Here is a 16,797-nt window from a genome sequence, read left to right as displayed (position 1 = left end):
TTACGTGTCACTCTGTCATTCGAGTATTTAATGTGAATCGATTTTACCCTATACAGATAGTCCCCCTACTTTTCGGTGGCGCGTCTTCGTCTCACCGGGAAGTTGGTAAAGATTTTTTTCTTGGCGAAAAATTTTCTGAGCCCTTCTGAAAAGTTTCTGACGCTTGATAAGACGCACGTCTCCTCACATTTAATACAACAAATATGTGTTACTCCACGATTTAACAATATTTTCGCAGGTTCTCGAGGTAATCATGGCCATGATTTTGACCACCTCTTTCTTTACTTATACGCCTCATCCTTCTTTTTTTAAACATAATAATTTTATAAACACTCTCAAATTCTTTGCATTCAACTCTTTGCTATTTTCATCTTTCATTAATCTTCTTGAAAGAACTTCTTACCGCCTTCTATTGATCATGGCTTCCTTTACTAACACTTCTAAGAACTCCGGTATTCTCTTCGGTGATGGCCCGAAGAAGAGAAAAGACAAAGAAACTGACGTTGACGCTGACCTTCCCACGGTGAGTACCATTGATCCACTCCCAATCTACACTCAATAATGAGTGGAAGAGGTCGTTGGAATAATAGTACCCAACTATGAGTCGGGGTCGATTTCCTCAGGGATCTAAGAATGGGTGTGTCACGCCCCGAACTCGGGGAGCGCGGCCGGAGCTCAACCGAGTAAAACCGGTCAAGCAAGCCTGTTAGATACTTTCTACCCAAACTCACTTATGAATAAAGAGAATACATATTTTCGTTAATTAGACAATAAGGAGATCATGTATACAATACCAATTCATTACCATTGGTTCATTTTAATGTCCTCAAAATATTACATTATACATCCATAGTTTAGAAGTGGAACATATGATACAATTACAATATCATTAGTTTGACCTTCCCAATACCACGTACAACCCACACCATGTCTACGGAGCCTCTAACATGTACAAAAGAGTACTAGGATAATGCCGGCAATAAAGCCCCGGCGATACCTCAAAACACAATATATGAGAAATCAAAAGGTACATGACCCCGATATGAAGTGGGGCTCACCAAGTAGCTGAGAGGAGGATGTACTGCTATCACTGATCGATGCCGCATGCTATGAAACTACCTACATCCATTAAAAGATGCAGCGCCCCTGACAAAAGGGACGTGAGTACATGTAGAATAGTACTCGTATGAAAGGCAGACATAACAACATATGAAAATACGGTAACTCAAATAAGAGGCATTTAAAGTACATCAAGAAACTACAAAATATCCCATAGAATCAAATATCAAGTCTTATTATACTTGCATCACTCTAAACCTTTTTAGGATCAACTGAGCCATATGAACTATACATGGAATACATAATATGATGTAATTGAAACAACATATACAAATAAGGCCAATGAAAGTGGCACCTATTGTCAGCCTTAATAATGCGTCTCACTAGACCATCCATATCCCTCTCTTATTTTATGCCTATACATTTCATAGACCGTCCCTTAGTATTCACATATCATATTATACACCTATGCATTTCATAGACCGTCCATAGTGTTTATTCATACCGTAAACCTATACATTTCATACATAATACACCTATGTATTTCATAGACCGTCCATAGGATTCCATACACAATATACCTATACGTTTTATAGACCGTCCATAGTGTTTATTCATACTGTACACCTATACATTTCATACACAATACACATATGTATTTCATAGACCGTCCATAGGATTCCATACACAATATACCTATGTGTTTCATAGACCGTCTATAGGATTTTCATACATAATATACCTATGCGTTTCATAGACCGTCCATAGGATTTTCATACATAATATACCTATGCGTTTCATAGACCGTCCATAGGATTTCCATATATAATATACCTATGTATTTTATAGACCGTCCATAAATTTTCATATACAATATACCTATGCATTTCATAGACCGTCTATAGGATTTCCATACACAATATACCTATGCGTTTCATAGACCGTCCATAGGATTCCATACACAAGATACCTATGCGTTTCATAGACACTACTAGAAATTCGGCAAAAACCGACCAAGGTCGACCGACCAACTTTGGTCGGTCAAGAAACCCGATCAAAGTTGGTCGGTTTTTCAAAATATTTTATATTTTAATTTGTTTTTACGAAACCGACTTCAAAAAATTTTATTTTTTAATTTTTTTTAAGAAACCGACCAACTTTGATCGGGTTTCTTTGGAGCAAAAATGCGGAAAACTATTTTTGAGTCCCGCAAAATTTATTTTTTAAGAAACCGACCAACTTTGGTCGTTTTTTCAATTAAAATAAATAAAAATTAATATTTAAAAAATCGACCAAAATTGGTCGGTTAATTCGGCCGGTCATTTAAAAAAACCGACCAACTTTGGTCGGTTATTTTCGTGCGAAAATATAATTAAAAAGTATAAATCAAATAAAAGGCAGTCTTAAAACAAAATGTACCAATGATCTAGTGGAAGAATAGCATCCTGCCACAGTACAAACCCCGGTTCGATTCCCAGATGGTGAATCCTTTGATTACATAATTGAAATACCGACCAACTTTGGTTGGAAAAAACCGACCAACTTTGGTCGGTTTTGTTTTTGCAATATTTGTTTTTTGAATTTAATTGACCGACCAAAGTTGGTCTGTAATTTCCGACCAACTTTGGTCGGTATTCCTTTCCGACCTCTAAAATACCGTCCACACGTAAATGGTCGCATTTTGGTCGGTTATTGGCCATTACCGACCAACTTTGGTCGGTTTTTTTGGTCGGGTTTTACCGGATTTCTAGCAGTGAGACCGTCCATAGGATTCCATACACAAGATACCTATGCATTTCATAGACCGTCCATAGGATTCCTTATACCATACACCTATGTTTTTTATAGACCGTCCATAGGATTCCATACACAATGCACCTATGCATTTCATAGACCATCCATAGGGTTCATAACACATATTTATGCACATAGCCATACATAAACTCAAGCGGCATTACTAACGCTACTTTTAAGGTTGTATGTTCCGGGATCATTGGAACACCTCATGTTCATGCTCATCATGGAGAAACATAGCTCGTTACATTAACACATGCATGGCAAATCACTAAGTAGGTTTCAATGGTACATAGACCCAATTTCTTTCTTAAGGTTCATCATCATTAAGCATAGAACGTCTCTTTTCCACCTCATTATATACCTCCTTCTCATCTTAAGGTCACTAGCTAAGTTCATGATTCTCGGTGACTTAACATCGAATTCATTTATATTCATTATTTCCTAAGCATGCAACTATAGTTGAAACCGTTGAAACACACAATGCCTTATGATTCTCATTTTAGCAAACGACCACAGCTCATGTTCATACTATCACTTACTTGTACTAGCCACAGGTGATCATAGGACATCAATGACATTATTATATAAAGGAGTTAGAATTCATCTCATAATGTTCACACATTCTTTCATTTTATTGGCACTATTGGCCATAAATATAATTCTCATTCTTGGCACGATGGCCACATTTCTACATCTCGCACTCGCTTCTTTCATTTTCAAGCATCATCATGGATCATCAACACCAAAGCATTTCTATTCAAGACTTTAAGTCCACATGTGAGCAAATACGAATGTTAAACACATTGAGATTTCTTACACAATTAGGCATAATAGCTTTCATTTGGGCCACGACTTGAAGTTATAATAATTAGATACGCAACCCATGCTTCAAGAACAATTTCAAATAGCACATAACATAATAAGAACATTTGGAATACATATTGAGTATATATCTTTTGGACACAAGGCTTATTCGGAATAATTTAATTTATAATAAGCATCACGGGACTTAGAAGAACATCATGGGAATTCAATACTAAGAGAGAAGTTTAGCCAACATACCTTGCTTGAGCTTTCCTTAAGTTACTACAACGTTCCGGAAATCTTAGCCACTTAGATCTATTTAGAGATATAGCAAAATTGAACATAAATTAGGAAGGAGTTCATAGTTCCAGCTCACTTGAGCATTTTATCAAACACTCGATGTGCAATATGGTTTCAAGGTCCTCCTATGGTGGATTCTTTCATCCCACCACCCAAAGTTTACTCAAAAGAGCTCAACAATATTCCCACTACCCTTGATGGTATATGCATATAAGATAAATAACTCCCACACCCAATAATCATACTCCCCATTACCCATCTTTTACCTAAACTCGAAATTGAAGACTAGGGTTAGAACCTTACCTATTAGATGAATATCTTGTGATTGGCTTCCTTGACTCTTGAAGATTGGGCAAGAATAGATTATCAGAATGTTAGGTTTCCTCCTTCTCTCTCTAAAATGCTCTTACCTCTCTCTAAAAATATCAAATGGTTGCCTCAAAATAAGCCCCAAATGTTGTTTATCAAAATGGGGTCGAGTTATAAAAATCAGAAATTGGACCCTCCGATCTCAACTCTGCGGTCGCAGAATGCACCGCAGATCAGGTCTGTGGTCCGCAAACTGGACCGAAAAATGGTCCTCCAAATCTAGGCTATACTAGACAGGTCTGCGACCATTCTATGGTCCGCATACCACTTATTCGTCTGCAGAGTGGACCGCAGAATCACCCTCTAAAAATGATTTTCATGCCAAGTCTGCAACGGATGTGCGGACTGCGAAACAACTATTCGATCGCGAAACAGATCGTGTAATTGCCTTCTTTTCCAAAATAATTCACCCACTCCTCAGTGCATTCTTCAACCCAAGAAGAATTTCTACAATCTTCAAATACGTAAGCCTACCTCGGCACCATGAAACCTTAAATTCCTTTGCGAAATATTTCGGGGCCTTACAAAGTGTACCCTTGTTCCGTGTAGAAGAAATAGCTTAAATACACTTCTAAACAAGTTGATTTTGCAAATTACTTCTATAAACTATACTAGCAATGATTAACTAGAGAAATGAAACTAGAAATTGATTAATTATTTTTGGTTGTTTTCAAATAGGTAAAAGGCCTAGGGATGTAACCTTCGCCTAGGTGTTAGCCAAATGGGTTAATTATGTTATCACTTATTTTGGTGATTGTGGTGTATTATAGCTCTCAACTCTAAATTACCCACTTAATACCTCTCGGTCATAGAGTGATTTTGCCCAATTTGGCTTTCTCAATCCCAAATTGGTATCAAACCAAATAGTTGATATGAGCTCAAGTCGGATTTTCTCTATCTCTAGTTTAAACCCTTTAATTAGGCTAGTCAAAACCTTAACTAACCCATTTTCTTGTTAGCCAAGTTTTTCTAGACTAAGTTTCTTTTTCTCAAGTAAACACTAAGTCAAAAAGGCATTTGCTACCATTAATTCTAAAATTATAGCATGACCAAGGCTAAATAACAATCACCCGATTATAAACATGTATCAGATTAATTACCCATAAGGTTTATACATTAGGTTTGGGTCACATCTGTAACGACCCGGCCTATCGTTTCGAAGGTTATACCCTTATTTCCCCCATTTCTTCTTATTTGTGTGTTGTTTAGCCGTGTTGAGTTGTTTTGAATTGGTAGTTTGGGTTCAGAGTAGTTTTGGAGAGAAATGAGGCACTTAGACTCTTAGTTTGAAAGCTAAGTTAGAAAAAGTCAACCGAAAGTTGACTTACGAGTAAACGAATTCGGATTTGGATTTTTATGATTCGGTTAGCTTCGTTGGGTGATTTTAAACTTATGAATGTGTCCGGAATATAATTTGGAGGTCCATGGTAGGATTAGGCTTGAATTGGCGAAAGTTAGAAATTTGGCGATTTTGGTCGCCAGTGGAAAATTAGGTATCGGGGTCGAAATGGAATTCTGGAATATTGGAGTAGGTTCGTAGTGTTATTTGTGACGTGTGTACAAAATTTGAGTTAATTCCGAGTTGATTTGATATGTTTCGGCGCGAGTTTTTGGAAGTCGAAAGTTCGAAAGTTCATTTAGTTTGATTTGAGGCGAGTTTCGTCATTTAAATGTTGTTATGCATGATTTGAGGCCTTGAGTTGGTCTATGTTATGTTATGGGACTTGTTAGTATGTTCGTATGGGGTCCCGAGGAGCTCGGGTGAGTTTCGGATAGGTTTGGGCTGCGTTGTGCTCGTTTTTCTTATGTTTCGACGTCGTTTCTTCAGCATAAATGGTACCACATTAAGCAAATGAGATCTGATTTCTGTTTTGATTGAAGTATTAGATCCGCATCGTAACTACGGAGCCATAGCAAAATTAGAATTTGGGCATCGTATGGGGAATTTATGGTCATTGTACTAAAACATTGGGTTGCCAGATTTATCAGATGAATTACGCAATTGCCACTGAATTCGTATTTAAAATCTGCACTATTTGCAAATATTAAAACCTACATATCTCCTTCATTATAAGGTCAAATTGAGTGATTCAAAAGTCTAACTTGACTAACTTTTCACAAGGAATCCATTGGAGGCATAAAAATAGAGTTTTGGGATCGTTTAGCATGAGAAAGGATGCAGAATATCTGACAGAAAAATATATAAAATGAGGGTTTGTTCATTCGGTTATATTTTGAGTTGGGGAGCTCGGATTTGGGCGATTTTGGGGGCAATTTTCACCATAAGGATCGGGGTAAGTGTTATCTACTCAGTTTTGGTTATATTTCATGAATCCATCTTCGTTTTTGGGATTTGATTGATGATTTCAAAGTGAAATTGATGGAGTTAGGGTTTGAGTTTTGGAGAGTTTAAGTGAGGATTTGAAAGACCAAACGGAGTCCGATTTTGATGAATTTTATATAGTTAGACTCAGGAGAAGTGGGTCCGGGGGCCGGATTTTGGCCGATTTCGGATTTTTGGCATATTTATGTAGTTTTTATTGTGGAATTTGATTCTTTAGACTATGTTGATAGTAGTATTCTGATTTTTGGTTAGATTCAGAGCTTTTGGAGATCGAGTCCAGAGATAAGGGCATCCTGGAGTAGGATTTCATGCTGTTAAGGTAAGTAACAGTTTTAACTCTGGCTTTGAGGGTATAAACCAGAGAATTTGATATCGTGTGACTGTTTGGAGGTAATATCCACGCTAGGTGACGGGCGTGTGGGTGTATACCTCGAGGGATTGAGACTTGGTCTGTCCCGTGAGGCCTTATGGCCATCATCTGTGTTTACAGAGTTACTTGTTGTTGAACTTGTCTGCCTTTATGTTAGAGATCATGCTTAGGCTTTATTCATGCTCACATTATTTGTACTCAGTCATAGAAATTATTGTACATATTTACCTTAGTCTCTATTATTTGCTAATATGTTGTGATACTTGATGTGGGTTGTGTTCCTTTATTTGTTGATGATGGTGAGGCTAGTGAGGTACATGATTGAGTGAGGCCGAGGGCCTGGTTGTGAGGATATTAATACCATAGCACGTGAGTTTTCCGCGTAGCACGTGAGTTGACCGTGCGGGTCCAGGTATTGATACCATAGCGCGTGAATTGTCCGCCCCCTAGTGAGCGCAGAGTATTGAGCGTTGAGTGCTGAGTGATGGAGTAACATTATTGTGAGGTTGCATTTACTTTTGCTGTTGCTGCATTTACCTGTTAATTTTCCTTGTAGTCTTACTGATTTATGAAATTACCTGTCTACTCCTGTTTGTACTTAATTGTGGAAATAATAATTGGATTATTCTACTTAGCTCGTCACTACTGCTCAGTTCCTTAGTTATTTTTGTTACTACTGAGTCGGTTGTACTCATACTACATCCTGCACTTTATGTGTAGATCCAGGTGAGTTAGAAGGCAGCTATCGTTGAGTTCAGGCCGGCTATCTTTGGAGACTGCAAGGTAGCTGTTAGCGTCCGCAGGACCTTGTTACTCCTCTTGTCATTTCTTCTTTTGGATAGTTAGACAACTTATATATCTTACTTCATAGTTTTATATGCTCATGACTTAGTGACACCCCGATGTTTGGGGATCGTTTCCGTATTTTCTATATTATATTTAGAGTTGATTTAGTTTATGAGAAATTCAAATGTTGGTATTGTTTCATTAAATTCTTATAATCGATTTAGTAGCAATATTTTTGGGGAATAGGCTTGCCTTTTAACACGATAGGTGCCATCACGACCATGGTTAGATTTTGGGTCGTGACAATAACCCTAGTACATATCTAGCTACTCATAACAGAAATTGAAGAAAATAAAGAAGAAACACTAATTAAAGCCATAATATGAAATTAAAGTGATAAACTATTGTGTTTTTAACCCAAATTGGTCACAAAATACACAAAGTGGTAAACTACAATGGCTACAACTCAAAAAATTACAAAACTTGACCTAAAAAGTGATTCCCGTCTTTTTATTAGTGGCCCGAAATTCGCTAACAGAAATGTACTTCGGGAGGTTCTGCGGCCGCACAATTCCATGTGCGGTCCGCACTTTGCTTGAGTCTGCAGATAGAGGGATTCTACAGCCGCACAATATGACCTACGACTGCACTTCAGCTTCTACGGCCGCACAATTCTTTGTGCTGTCCGCACTTTTGGCAAGGCTTCACTCTTGGTCGTTTTGTACACTCTCTGAACTTTTTTTGAATTCAAGATAGTAGGACCATGTTTTTGCGGTCGCACAAATTATGTGCGGTCCGCATTCTCTTCAATCAACTTCTGAGCTTCAACACCAAATTTGTGGCCGTAGAGAGAATTCTAGGTTCTACGCTTTCTTCTGCAACCGCAGAAATACTTATGCGAACCACACTCTTGGTCTGATGCACCCTTTCTTGCCTTATGAGCTAGAACACTCCTTTTTGAGTTAGATTTCTTCGTTAGAGTCCAAATCTCCAATATTCCTGCAATTTGCACACTTTCTTTAGTTTTGGAAATATAAATCAACACTTTTGGACTAAAACTAAAGTATGAAGGTACTAATAAGTGGTCAAAAACCACACTTATCAATTCCCCCAAACTTAAGTATTTTCTTGTCCTCAAGCAAATAGATTAGTTCCCACCTCCTCAGACTAAAAGTTCATTTTAGAGAATCAATAAAAAGCCATTTACATTCAATTGGGACCAACAATTACCTACACTACTCATGCATTATCAGCAAGGTGACAATTCACATATCATGCACATATAGTTCTAATGTGACATTTGAGATTCAAGAATTGACTTTACTCATTAAGGACTCTTGTTCTATCACGTAGATCATGGTGGACTCCAAACTCTTCCTCTTCTACCTTCCATTTCCCAAGCTCACTTCAAAAGTTAGCACTCAATCTTAAGATCAATGAAAGGTTCACTCTTCTCTCACAAAAGAATGTCACAAGTACGACTTCAAGTACTATAGGCTTGCCCCTCATGTAGATCACCACTAATGTAATCTCACTTGGTTCAAAATCAAGCAGGACTTCTTTCTGGTTGTAATGAACACTTTTAGATCGGGGTAGGATACCATATGGGTAAGTGGTTACACCTTTCCTTAAGCACTCTATATTTTCATTTCTTGGCTCACATTTACCAATTCTTAGAGGCATTCTCTTTTTTCTTGGGGGTTAGAGAGACTTGACATCACTCTTTCATGTTAGGGATAATTACCTCTTTCTTGAATTTTTCTTTTTGTTCTTTTTCTTTTCTTGCCTTCTCATTTCATAGAGATCATTTCTTTTCTCTTCTTGGTGCCTTAATACTTCTTTCAAATTCCTCAACTCTCCCCCCAAACTTATGCCTTATAGAAATCGTGATTGAGAACCTTGCAAGATCATCCTTAATATAAAAGGCATAAGAGAGATAGTACAACAAGACCACCATATTCTATAACGACCTTACGATAGAGCCAGTTAGAAGAGTACCAGCCTAGTAAAAAGTCAGCATGGAGCTACCACCAGATTGTGTATGCATCAGAGGTGCAAGTATTATAAGAGAGCTTCAAGTTAGGGATATGAATTATACCTGTGTGAAAGGGAGGTGATGAAGGAGATAGAATATGTGATGCAAGACTTTAAGGTAAGTAAGGTCCGGAAAGTGTAAATAAATAACAAATCCATATATGGTAATAAAATTTGGAATTAAAAGTCCTTGTCTCATACTTTCAAAATTATTTAATAATCAACTCATCACATTTATATTTAAAGAAAATCATAAGTGCTTTATAAATTTAAACTATACTAATATATCATAAACATTATGACATATAGAAAATATATGTTATAAAATTATAATTTTTCCATCCCAATGTCAAAAGTATAAATTTTTGTACTATTAATTCTCAAAATGGGTAAAGATAACTTTTATTATGAGAAAACAATTTCTAGAAAGGATATAAACATAACTTTTCTTATGAGGAAGAAATTTCTTTTCTTATAATAAATAAAATATTATTTAAAAGTTTCCTCATATCATGTGTTTAACTAAAACTTATCAAAAAATATTATACTAATAACTTTTGATAATCATATTTATCCAAGAAACAGTAACATCCATGTCCAGCCATGTTTTTGAGCATTTGATCAATGAAGGGAAGTGGGAAATGTCTTTACTTATTGCATCATTCAGCCTTCTATAATCAATGCACATTCTCCACCTTGTGACTGTTCGTGTTGGTTTTGATTTGTTATCTTCATTCTTCACCACTATATTTTCCCTGGTCTTGGGTACAACTTGCACTTGACTAATCCACTGGCTATCAGAGATGGGAAAATCACTCCCGTATCTAACAATTTAATGATCTCCTTGTGCACTACCTCCTCCAGATTTTTGTTCAACTTGCATTGGGGTTGTACCACTGGCTTGCTATTTTCTTCCAGCAAAATTTTGTGCATGCAAATGGCTGAACTGATTCCTTGAATATCAGTTATACTCCAGCCAATGGCCTTTTTGTACTTTTTCAGCAGCTCACTAGCTTTTGCTTTTGTGTACCTGTCAAGTAAGCAGAAATAATCACAGGAAAATTGCTAGTTTCAAGAAAAGCATATTTCAAGTGAGTAGGGAGGACTTTCAATTCCACACTAGGCTTAGAAGCCTCCTCTTTTAGTTCCTCCTCATTAATCACTTGATCCTTAGTTTTAAGAGTTTCAGCCTCTTTCTTTATTTCAGGATCTTCATCCTTTACGGTGTTAGACTGAGTAATACATCTCTCTAAAGTATCCCCCACAAGCTTGTCAAACTTATATTTTTTAGCCAATTCCCCGACAACATCTAGCTTGAAGCACGAGTAGGCAGACGCCTCATCATTGGGGTATTTCATCATCATCTTCATCTGGAATACCACTTTCTCATTGCCCACTCTGAGCATAAGCTACCCCTCGTAGATATCAAGGATAGCTCTGCCTGTACATAAAAATGGTCGTCCTAGAATTAGAGATACCTCCATATTCACTTTCATATCCACCACAATAAAGTCTATGGGGAACACAAACTTCTCTACCTGCACTAGAATATCTTCAATGATTCCCTCAGGCAAAATGGTGGTCTAGTCATTCAGTTGTAAGGACACTGGTATTGATTTGATCACTCCAAGCTCATCTTCCAGTTTCCTGAATACAAACAAAGGCATTATATTTATAGAAGCACCATAATCACAGAGGGCCTTGTCGAATTTCTCACTCTCTAACGAGCATGGTATGGTGAAGCTTCCTAGGTCCCCACACTTTTGGGAAATTTTATTTTGCAATATGGAACTGCAATGGGCATTTAGCTTTACCATTGTTGTCTCCTCCAACTTCCTCTTGCTAGACAAGATTTCCTTTAAGAACTCAGCATAAGCAGGCATCTGAGTGAGTACCTTTTTGAAGGAAATGTTCACATAAAGTTACTTGAGCATCTCCAAGAACCGCCCAAAATATTTGTCAAGTTTTTCCCACTTTATTGCAAATTCTGTAAAAAGTTTGGTCATAATATGATTAACTGTTGAGTGCTTGAAAGGAAGAAAATTGTTGAGGCTAAGGAGGAAGAAATCAAAAAAGGAAAAGATGAACTTGTTGGTGACAATGTAATGGAGGTTACAAACAATACCCCCCCCCCCCCACAATCTAACTAATGGTAAAAATCAGAATACAGGGAATGCAACAAATGAAAGACTAGAGATGGAAAAGGGAGACAATAGCAAAGGAAAAATATGAAGAGGGTACAACAGACCATAACGATGGCAATGACGATGGTGGACAGTGGCAATTATCAAATACCAAAAGGAACATGTAGAAAAAATAGTGAAAAAATAAAGTTACTACTCAAGAGGAGACCAAAAAGACCAATATATATAAGGTCCAATGAAATTCAGGGGGTCCTCTGACCGCTCACCCCCAAAGTTAGGGGGACAAAGCCTAGTCCATCTGCCCAGCCACTTCTGCTGATCGATGTCGCATCGCGACTGGTACAGACTCTGGCATAACCGCTACAACTGGCTGGGCCCCGCCCGCAGGTAGTGCACGTGGGGTCTAATAAACGACAACAACGTGCCTAATAAGTGGAGATTTTGACTACTTATTAGCGCCTTTTATCTTTTGTTTTAGTCTAAAAGTATTGAATTGCGTTCCCAAAACTAATGAACTGTGCAAAATTACAGGAATACTGGAAGTTGGACTCCCGAGATAAAATCTAGCTCAAAGAGGAGAAGTCCAAACACAAGGCAACAAAAGGGCACATAAGCATACAAAGTGCGATCCATAGAAGGAATTCTGTGGCCGCAGAAGCAATTGCGAACCGCAGAATTCCACCTGCGGCCGCAAACAAAGAAGCAAAATTCAGAAGATATTTGTGCGAATTGCGGACCGCACATGAATTGTGGGCCGCAAGAGCTGGGCTAGGACTCAAGTTCAGAGAGTGTGCAAATTTCCAAGTCTCCGCAGAATAAGTGCCTTGCGGCCGCATACATAAATGTGTGGACCACAGAAGACTGGTTTGCGACCGCAGACATAATCTGCGGACCACATAAATGTTGCCTTGCGGCCGTAGAACCCCAACTCCTTCTAGATGAAGAAGTCTGCAGACCACACATGGAATTGTGCGGCCGCAGAACCCCCCGAAGGGCATTTTTATCCGAGATTTTCAAACTTTTATAAATAGAAGAGTTTCACGAAATTAGGTCAAGTTTTGAGAAAGAGAGACCTAGTCTAGGAAAACTTGGCTAACAAGGAATTGGGTCAATCGAGAGATTGATTAACCCAATTAAAGGGTTCAACCTAGAGATAGTAATAACCCGACTTGAGCTTTTATCAATTGTTTTATGTGATACCCATTTGGTCTTGAGAAAGCTAAATTGGGCAAAACTACTCTCTGACCGAGAGGTATTGAGTGGGTAATTGAGAGTTGATAGATATAATACACCCCGATCAACAAAACAAGCATTAATGTCTTTATCCCATTAGGCAAACACCTAGATAATGGTCACAATCCTAGGCTTTTTACCAATTTGAAAAACCTCAAAGACAATATGCTACGTAATATGGGGATATTGGAGTCCAACAGGGTGGACTTAACCACCTTTCAGCTCGAGGGCAAGGCCCGCAGATGATGGAAGTCTTACCTCCTTAGCATGTCAGAAGGTTTACCTCCCTTGATTTGGATCAGTTTACACATTTATTCTTGGAGAAGTACGTACCCCCTTCTGAGAGAGAGGAGCTTCGGGGTCAGTTTGAGTGACTCCATCAGGATCATATATCTGTCACCGACTATGAGGCCAGATTCACTGACTTGTCTGGCCATGCAGCTATTATACTCCCCACAGATGTAGAGAGGGTGCGTAGGTTCATTGCAGGTCTGCACCCTGAGATTCAAGTTAATATGGCCTGTGAGGCAGAGATGGGGACTCTCTTTCATCAGGTTGTGGATATAGCTTGGAGGATCGAGCGCATCCACAACCGCAGTGGAGAGTTTGCACCGAGGGACAAGAGGCTCCGATAGTTTGGTAGATTTAGTGGCGCCCCACCTAGGGGAAGAGGTCAGTTCATAAGGGGCCAGCCTAGCAGGCCCATGCAGTCAGCACTACCGCCTGCTCAGAGTGCTCCAGCATGGCCCTACTTCAGTGCTATCCCAGAGAGTACTTACCGTCCTCCAGCTATTCAAGGTTCCTCCAGTGGGTATCCAGGCCATCAAAGTCAGACTTCAAGTCAGCAGTCCCATGCTCTAAGGGGTTGTTTTGAGTGCGGGGAGTTTGGCCCAGTGAAGAGGTTTTGTCCTAGACTTTAGGGCAAGGCCGAGCAGCAGGACCATTGACCCATGATTACCGCACCAACTACCACACCACCCGCCCGGCCATCCAAAGGTGGAGGGCAGGTGGGTAGGGGTTTCCCTAGAGGTGGAGGTCATTTAGGTGGCACTCCCGCTAGATTCTATGATTTCCATGTCAGGCCAGAGGCAGTCGCCTCCGATGCAGTGATCACAGATACTATTTCTGTCTGTCGTAGGGATTCCTCAGCATTATTTGATCTAAGGTCTACTTATTCCTATGTTTATTCTCTATTAGCTCTTTATCTATATGTATCTCACGAGTCCTAGGGCATTCCCGTATATGTGTCCACGCCAGTGGCTGATTCTATTGTTGTGGATCGGGTCTCCTGTCCTATGTGGTAATTTTCTGTAGTTATGAGACCAGAGCGGATCTTCTATTGCTCGATATGTTTGATTTAAAGGTTATCATGGGCCATGGATTGGTTGTCTCTGTACCATGCCATTCTTGATTGCTATGCCAAGACTGTTACCTTGGCGATGCTTAAGTTTCCCATATTAGAGTGGAGGGGTTCATCTGCTGGTACCTCCAGCCGGGTTATTTCTTTCTTGACGGCTCGACATTTGGTCGAGAAGGGTTGTTTGGCCTATTTGGACTTTGTTCGGGATACTACTATAAAGACTCCCATGTTAGATTCAGTGCCGGTGGTACAAGAGATTTTCGATGTATTTCCTGCTGATCTACTAGGTATGTTACTGGATCGGGATATCAATTTCAGCACTGATTTGGTGCCAGGCACCCAGCCTATTTCTACTTTGCCTTATCGCATAGCTCCAAAGGAGCTGAGGGAGTTAAAGGAGCAGCACCAAGATTTGCTTGAGAAGGGGTTCATCAGACCCAGTATGTCACCTGGGGGGCATACCGGTGTTATTTGTGAAGACGAAGGATGGGAGTATGCGGATGTGCATTGATTATTGCCGGTTGAACAAAGTCACCATCAATAATAAGTACCCGTTGACACATATTGATGACTTGTTTGACCAGATGCAGGGTGCCAGGGTGTTCTCTAAGATCGACTTGAGATCTAGGTATCATCAACTGAAGATTCGTGTTTTGGACGTTCTGAAGACGGCTTTCCGGGCAAGGTATGGCACTATGAGTTTTTAGTGATGTCCTTCGGCTTGACTATCGCCCCATTGGCTTTTATGGATTTGATGAATCGGGTGTTCAAGCCGTATCTCGTATCCTTTGTCATTGTCTTCATTGATGATATATTGATCTACTCGCGTAGTATGGGGGAGCACGAGCAGCATTTGAGGTTAGTTCTTCAGACCTTGCGGGAACAGAAGCTATATGCTAAATTCTCCAAGTGAGAGTTCTGGTTGGATTCCGCAGCTTTCTTGGGGCATGTTTTATCAGGTGAGGGTAATAAGGTGGATCCCAAGAAGATCGAGGCAGTCCAGAGTTGGCCTCGTCCTACCTCAACGATCAAGATCAGGAGTTTCGTCGGGTTAGCAGGTTATTATCGTTGGTTCGTAGAGGGCTTCTCGTCTATTGCAGCACATTTGACTAGATTGACCCAGAAGGGTGATCCATTCATATGGTCCGATGATTGTGAGGCGAGCTTCCAAAAGCTCAATACCGCTTTGACTACAACACCGGTGTTAGTGTTGCCCTCCGGTTCAGGGATGTATATCGTGTATTGCGATGCTTCGCGCATTAGCTTGGGTTGTGTATCGATGCAGGAGGGGCGAGTTATTGCATATGCTTCACGTCAGGTGAAGCCCTATGAGAAGAATTACCTTGTACATGATTTGGATTTGGCCGCGATAGTTCATGCTCTCAAGATCTGGAGACATTATCTATATAGGGTGTCCACTGAGGTTTACACCAATCATCACAGCTTGCAGCAATTGTTTAAGCAGAGGGACCTTAATTTGATGCAGCACAAGTGGCTTGAGTTACTGAAGGACTACGATATTACCATCCTTTACCATCCGGGCAAAGTGAATGTGATAGCGGATGCCTTGAGCAGAAAGGCCGAGAGTATAGGTAGTTTGGCATTCAATTCGGCAGAGGAGAGACCATTGTCTTTGGACATTCAGTCCTTAGCTAACAGACTTGTGATGTTGGATATCTTAGAGTCCAAGTCGAGTTCTTGCATATGGCGTGGCTCAGTCTTCATTATTTGAGCGGATCAAGGCTTGTCAATACGATGATCCGCACTTGTTGGTTCTTAGAGAGACGGTACTATAGGGTGATTCCAAGAAGGTTACTATTTGTGAGGATGGTGTTATTGACTCCAGGGTTGCCTATGTGTTCCTCATGTTTATGGAGAAGATTCTAGATGAGGCACACAATTCTCGGTATTCTATTCATCTAGATGCCAAAAAGATGTATCGCGACCTGAGGCAGCATTATTGGTGGCGGCGGATGAAGAAGGACATAGTTGAGTATGTAGCGAGTTGTCAAAATTGCCGGCAGGTTAAGAATGAGCACCAGAGGCCAGGTGGCCTACTCCGGCAAATGGTTATACCAGAGTGGAAGTGGGAGCGCATCACTATGGACTTCGTAGTTGAGTTATTGCGGACGTTGAGGAAGTTTGATGTCGTTTGGGTCATTGTCGACAGGCTGACCAAGTTGGCACACTTTATTTC

The 16,797-nt window shown here is 39.7% G+C and overlaps 1 protein-coding gene across 1 annotated transcript; it reads right to left on the bottom strand.

Annotated features, from left to right (window-relative positions):
* Positions 1-10,861: 10,861 nt before the first annotated feature.
* LOC142166297 (uncharacterized) lies at positions 10,862-11,746 on the bottom strand. Its single transcript, XM_075225156.1, has 3 exons — positions 11,489-11,746; positions 11,342-11,401; positions 10,862-11,233 (listed from the first exon to the last, which is right to left on the bottom strand). The coding sequence occupies exons 1-3, from the start codon at positions 11,744-11,746 to the stop codon at positions 10,862-10,864; spliced, it is 690 nt and encodes a 229-aa protein (XP_075081257.1).
* Positions 11,747-16,797: the final 5,051 nt, after the last annotated feature.

Source organism: Nicotiana tabacum, chromosome 2, assembly GCF_000715075.1.
Source record: "Nicotiana tabacum cultivar K326 chromosome 2, ASM71507v2, whole genome shotgun sequence".
NCBI classification, from domain to species: Eukaryota; Viridiplantae; Streptophyta; class Magnoliopsida; order Solanales; family Solanaceae; genus Nicotiana; species Nicotiana tabacum.
This window is presented reverse-complemented; position numbering and strand designations above follow the sequence as displayed.

Excerpts from the sequence above, each read along its gene's own strand:
- LOC142166297 (XM_075225156.1), bottom strand. The coding sequence starts at position 11,746 with ATGCCTGCTTATGCTGAGTTCTTAAAGGAAATCTTGTCTAGCAAGAGG. Across the intron at positions 11,402-11,488 it reads AACTGGAAGATGAGCTTGGA|GTAGAGAAGTTTGTGTTCCC; the intron begins GTGATCAAATCA and ends ATTCTAGTGCAG. Across the intron at positions 11,234-11,341 it reads ATATGAAAGTGAATATGGAG|ATGAAGATGATGATGAAATA; the intron begins GTATCTCTAATT and ends GTGGTATTCCAG.